Source organism: Myotis daubentonii, chromosome 16 (assembly GCF_963259705.1).
Source record: "Myotis daubentonii chromosome 16, mMyoDau2.1, whole genome shotgun sequence".
Taxonomy (NCBI): domain Eukaryota; kingdom Metazoa; phylum Chordata; class Mammalia; order Chiroptera; family Vespertilionidae; genus Myotis; species Myotis daubentonii.
In genome coordinates this window covers 16,289,651-16,295,650 of record NC_081855.1, presented here as the reverse complement: position 1 = coordinate 16,295,650, position 6,000 = coordinate 16,289,651, and the positions used below count along the sequence as shown (strand labels likewise).

At 61.3% G+C, this 6,000-nt stretch overlaps 2 protein-coding genes across 2 annotated transcripts in view; both read right to left on the bottom strand.

The window, feature by feature from the left end:
• Positions 1–374: 374 nt before the first annotated feature.
• MFSD6L (major facilitator superfamily domain containing 6 like) lies at positions 375–3,248 on the bottom strand. The gene has a single exon (XM_059668648.1). The coding sequence runs from the start codon at positions 3,092–3,094 to the stop codon at positions 1,331–1,333; it is 1,764 nt and encodes a 587-aa protein (XP_059524631.1). The 5' UTR covers positions 3,095–3,248; the 3' UTR covers positions 375–1,330.
• A 1,362-nt stretch (positions 3,249–4,610) lies between these two features.
• PIK3R6 (phosphoinositide-3-kinase regulatory subunit 6) overlaps positions 4,611–6,000 on the bottom strand; it is a 49,643-nt gene continuing 48,253 nt past the window's right edge. Inside the window, exons 19-20 of the mRNA XM_059668647.1 lie at positions 5,770–5,882; positions 4,611–5,255 (exon numbers count right to left, since the gene is read on the bottom strand). Of these exons, the coding sequence (XP_059524630.1) occupies positions 5,099–5,255; positions 5,770–5,882 (270 nt within the window). The 3' untranslated portion in view covers positions 4,611–5,098. The remainder of the gene's footprint in view (positions 5,256–5,769; positions 5,883–6,000) is intronic.

Here is a 6,000-nt window from a genome sequence, read left to right as displayed (position 1 = left end):
TGAGCAGACGGGGGCTATGAATTTCAGGGAAGCTTCTTGTTTTCCTGACCTAGGCATTCAATCCTCTCGCTCCCTGGAGCATGGATGAGAGGCCTGCAGTTGCAGAGCCACCGTGTAATGAGTGAACAATATGGGAGAGAGGTCTATAAGCTGAGGATGATGAAGCAAAGAGATGAAAAGATTTGGGTCCCCGGTGGCATCGTGAAACAGCTATACTAGCTCTGGACTGCCTACCCCTAGACTTCTTATGTAAGACAAATGAATCCCTAATTACTAGTATTGAAGGTAGAGGTTATTTTTTGTTGGTTATTTGAACCCTTAGGAACTTTTAGACGAGATCGGGCGCGTTCAGGGTGGTATGGCCGTAGACTCTTAGGAACTTTTAAAAGAACAAAGTTGCTAGAACCATGACTAACCCATTGGACATTCTGGGTGTGTTCCTTTCCCCAGCTATGAGACATTTTCTGCGGTTGAGGCCCCTTCTAAACCCAATATCCTACACCCACCTGATTATAAAATAGAAGGCTCTGGGGGCTGGTCCCTGGAATAAAAAACCGTTTTCTGGGATGTGGGGAGGGTTTGCAAAAGTGCCCAACCGAGTGATTAGGCACAGGTGCCGTGTGGACTACCCGTGGCACCTGAACCCTACAGAGGCCGCCGCACACTAATCAAAGCAGAGGTGAGGGGAGTGTGTACAATGCGAGTCCAAAGGACATGACATTGCCTTTGCTCTGACATAAGAATGGAAGGCAGTCCTAAGGATTCTATCCCCGGTGACACATTTGAGAGTAAGAATGAAAACTCATGAACTCCCACCTCCTCTCCCCTGGACATATTACATCTCCATCATCTTCTCTAATTGGAAACTTAAGTACCTGGGTCTGAGTGTGGGCACCTGTGTATCGGGTCGGGTGGTGGGGGGGGAGTTCTAATTTTCATGACAACTCTTACCTGCCCAGGCGTGGCTTTAATAGGATCAGGCGCAGGCCCATTAGGACCCACAGGAATGCACAGCTGCTCCCTCGGCTGCTGGAACCCTGCAGGCCCCATGGTCACCCTGGCGCAGCCTGTTTGACCCGAGCGCTCCCGCCAGGGCCGGATTCAGCAGCACCGGATCCGTGCTAGGAAAGCTCTGGCAAACCTCATAGACCAAAAGGCAGTGACCACAGAGGGAACTTTGTTTTTGTAGCAAATGCTTTCTTTCCTCCATGGCTTTTTACAAAATTGAGCTGCAATCCGACAAGGAGAGGAACCTGGGGGGCTTCCGCATCGACGTGCCCTCTCTCTCCCGAGGCCGTGGAGCCCCGGGCAGGACTCGGGGACTCTGTCCTCAGCAGGCCGAGTTCTGTCCAGTCCTGTGGCTCCTTCCCAGACTGGCCTTCACAAGACAGTCCCGTTCGGTCCCCTGCTCCGAGTCGCTCGTGTCACTCGCCTCCACGACCAGCAGCTTCGAGTAGCTGACCCGCGGCTCCTGGGGCAGCCTGGGCTGGACGGACAGGAAGAGGACCAGCCAGAGCCCCAGGACGGCGCAGCCGGCCTGGTAGAGCACCGCCAGGCTGAAGTGCCTCGCCACGAAGCCGCCCACGAAGCTGCCCAGGCTGGCCCCGCCCCCATAGAAGTGGCCTCGGAACATGGCACTCAGAGGTCTCTCCATTCCGGGGGTGGCCAGGTCCTCTAGGGAGGCGCCCACCGCCCACCACAGAGCCCCGTGGCTGATGGCACTCAAGACCTGCGCAGGGAGGACGGACCACCAGCTCCAGAGGAAGGAGTAGTACAGCAGCTGCCCCGAGAGGCAGCCCAGCCCCAGCCCTAGGGTTCCCAGTCTGGACAGTTTCCTAAGCAACGTGGCCCTGAACGGGTGGAGGAGAACCTCCCCCAGCAAGCCCAGGGCCACGGAGAAGCCCATCACCAGCTCGCTGCTGCCGTGGTCCTGCATGTGCCAGAACAGAAAGTTCTGGGTGGTGCTGGTGACGGCTCCGACCAGAAAGACAGTGATGGCCAGGAGGAGGAGGCGGGGGTCGCCCTCCACCAGAGACAGCGCTTTGCTGGTTTTGCAGCTGGGCTCCCGCCGCCTGCACAGGGGGACGGGGAAAACAGTGCTGACCGGCAGAGCCAGGACGCTGACCAGGGCGTAGCCGTAGAAGTACACCACCCCCCGGGGGCCGCTGGCCTTCAGGGAGCAGTCCAGCTGCTCCACCAAGGCCGCGATGCCGCACACGCCCGCCGCCGTGCCCAGCGGCTTCCAGGCCCAAAGGGTTCGGTGCCGGTCAGTGGCATCCACAGCATCCAGGTACTCAAACAGGCTGTCGTCCGCCACCTGCTCCAGAGGGGCCGCCAGCAGCTCCCAGAACACCAAGGACACCACGCAGGGAAGGAAAGTCCGCAGCAACCCTTCCGGGGACAGGCCCAGGGTCCCCGAGTCCCCCTGGGTCACGGACACGTTGGCTGGACTCGCCAGCGCTGTACCCCCGGCCAGCGAAGGGCGGGCGGTGCTGACCACCTTCGAGGCACCTTCTTCCCAGGGCGCCTCTTCCCTCCCTGCAGCGACAGGATGGCGGACTTCGGATGCGGTCCAGGCTCCTTCCCCGGAGCCCACCAAGCTTCTGGGCAGATGCCCGGAAGGTTCTTGGGCACTTTCCACGAGTCCTTTCCTGAAGCTGGAGGCGTGGCTGATCCCAGCACCGCTCTCGGCTGGGAGGCTCCAGCCGCGCTCCTGGGTCAGGGTGACGTTCACCGCCAGTGCGGGGGTCACGCTGGGGCCGGCGTGGCAGGAGCGGGGCCCCAGGTCTGCGTCCAGTGGCGGCACCAGCAGCACCAGCAGGCTGGCTCCCGCCGAGCCCAGCAGCGAGCCGACGAGCAGCGCCCTCCTCCTCGGGTGGCTCCGGGCCAGGAAGGCGCAGAAGGGCGCCCAGAAGGCGGCGACCAGGTGCCTGGTCCCCATCAGGACGCCCACCCAGGGCGCGGCCAGACCCAGCTGCCTCAGGTAGAGGGTCAGGAACGGGCTCACGGCGGCCTCCCGGACCCCGCACACCACGCGGAAGAGCCCGGCCACTCCCAGCGCCCGGCGGATGTCCCACTGGGGGTTGGCGCTCATGGCTGCCCGGCGCCGGGGACCCAGGCCGCGGAGGGAGGGGGAGCTGCGCGGGCGGAGGCGGGACCCGGAGGGAGGCTCGCGCCGAGGTGAGCGGACCCCGCCTCTGGCTTCGCTCTGAGCCCCGTCACCTGGTCAACGGCCGCCCCCGCCCCTGTGTCCGGCCTCCCTCCCGGAAGTGGCCCCGCCCTGAGGGACGTGCACCTGGGGGCGGGGCGCGCGCACCTGTAGCTGCACCTGCCGCCTCCCGTCCTCCTGGCCGGACACTGCTGGCTGCCCCCACACCTGCCACCTGCCGCCTCCTGTCCTCCTGGGCCTGGCATTGCTGGCTCCCCCCGCACCTGCCACCTGCCAGGTCCTGTCCTCCTGGCCGGACACTGCTGGCTGCCCCCACACCTGCCACCTGCCGGGTCCTGTCCTCCTGGGCCAGGCACTGCTGGCTCTCCCCCGCACCTGCCACCTGCCGTGTGTACAGGTGCTGCGCTCCAAGCTGAGCCCCGCGACCCCCGCTGAACTGAGTTTGACCCCTGAACTGCTTCAGGCGAGTGAAACTATTGGGGAGCGGAGAGTGAGTATAGAAGTCGAATTCCTTCCTCATCTTCAGGATTTACTCAAAGGCCAGGACCACCCGGTTACTGTCAGGGGCCGCCCGAGGCCACCCTCACTGAAATACCACCCACTCCCTCCCAGACTCCACCCTCGCGTCCCGCTTTAGTTTTCTCCCCAGCAGCTACTGTCCCGCACAAGATCGGGGCTCTTTGTCACTTGTTATGTTGTTCATCACCCGCCTCCCTCCAATCAGAGCCCCAGAAGGCAGCTATTTTTGTCCCCAGGGCTCAGAGCTGCTTCTTGGGACGTGGGTGCCCCCTGGAAGGGGCATGGCTGGGTGACACCATCCTCTTCAGTTGGGACCACCCCCAGAGAGGGCTGGCAGCTGAGGGCTGTGTTGGAGTGGCACTCCACACCCCATCCGGGGTCCATCTAGACCCAGAAGGGGTTAGTTTTAATCTACACCTAGGACGTCCAACTCGGACGTTAGCCAACATTTACTTAACCAGCCACATCCAGAGACAGGTTTGCTCACAGCGCCGGATTTGGTTGGGGTGGGAGGGAGTCGGGTGGGGGTGTATGCGTGGCAGGATTTGGTCTACAGCTTGCTTTCATTGCAAGCTGACGGGATGGGCTCAAGCCTAGCCTTTATGTTCTCTGTATTCCTTTCTCCCCCACCCACAGCTAGTACTGGGGGCGAGGGAACTGGTTCTGGGCCACTGATCTTCCCTATTTTAACTTGCGTGTGAGTTTTTGAACTCAAGAGCCAAGCATTTTACTGTCTCTAATCTCTGGTTTCTCTGAAACTAGCCTGCATTCCCTCCTCTGTTTTGGGAGTCCCTACGTCAACGTGTGGTCAGGCAGACACTACCTGGCCCAAGTGGATTCACAGGGTAGTCCTGCCCCCAGCCCCTATTAAAATAGGAATATTGCCGGTGTTAGATAAAAACAGAAACACTTTAGTGTGCATTTATTGAATCTGACACTTTCCTCTCAACCGAGAGAGACGCCCGGGGGTGGGTGAGGTGGGCAGAGGCTCGAGTGAGGGAAGGGAGCAGACGTGGGAGGCAGAGGAGGTGTAGTTGCCTTTGTTTACTTCCCATTTCCCCCCAGGACGCGGGCCCTGACCAGAACAGCAGCTGTCACTGTGGTCTTAAGGGCTGGGGGGAGCATGAGTGGGAGAGGTGGGAATTGGAAGGAGCGGACAGCTGTGCCAGGAGCTGGGCTTGTGTGTGTGCGCAGCTTTGCCCGGGCATCCTGGGGCCTTCGCGTGGGCTCCGTCAACCTCACGGCCAGCCTCCTTGTGCTCCAGGCACTCACTGGCTCCTCGTTGGGGCCAGTCCAGGGCAGCCTGGCCTTGCTCCGGCCATCGGTGTGAGTATTTGGACTGGTGGGTAGTGTGTCCTTCCTCGTGGGCCAGCAGCTCTTGGACTCAGCGCGTCCACTACCCCTTCAGGCTCACTGGACGATGCCGGAGAACGTGTTGATGGGCATGAGAAGGGGCTTGGGCTTGGCTCTGGTCCCTTCCACCTCCTTCTGGTGGTGTGAACTGAGCCATAGCGCCTTGGACTTCTGGACCCCGGAACATGGCTCTGGGCAGGGGACAACCTCGAACCTGTGAGTGGAGAGAGACCAGCTCAGGAGACCCATCTCAGGGTTCAAATCTCAGGGGTTAAAGGGTATAGAGGAGGGGGCCCCATAGAGGGAGGAGGAAGCATCAGGAGAAGAAAGAGCCCCCTAGCCGAGGGCGAACACTGGGAGAGGAGAACATGGCTGGATGGGTCACTGTGTCTGACGCCCTTACCCAACAAGGGTCACAGGAACTGGGCACAGCTGCCACCGTAGGGCAGCTTGTGTTGCAGGGGGCAGTGCCAGTACCGGGCATTGGATCGGGAGGGCTGCAGCTGCCGGTTCATGGCAATCTCGGCTACTCGGGGTCAGCTGTGCACTTGCCCCTCTTCCAGGATTCAAGTCACAGGGCAGCGGCCCAAGTTCACACCCACCAGGAACACCTGCCCGGCCTCAGGATCTGCCTCTGGCGAGGCTGGAGGCGGGGGATGGGAGGGGTTGGCTTCTGCTAGGTTTGCCCAATGGGGCACGCAGCCCAAGAGGTGGCGGCCCAGCCTCACCTGACCACATCCCTGAAAGTGCGCCGATGGTCCTTGTCCAGCCACAGGGTCAGCAGCCTCTGGTCCTGGCTCTGGATCTGGACGTTGGCTGCACGGAAGGTGTTCGTCACTGTCTGCAACAAAGAGACAGCTCCGGCATCGCCTCTGTGGCAGGTGGCCCTGCCAACGTCTCCTCCCCTGAACGCGGGCGTGTTTCTTCCGTCCAGCACACGGCCCCGGCTCTCTTCCTGC

What these genes read in the sequence shown, in the direction of transcription:
- MFSD6L (XM_059668648.1), bottom strand. Translation starts at nt 3,094, where the DNA reads ATGAGCGCCAACCCCCAGTGGGACATCCGCCGGGCGCTGGGAGTGGCC.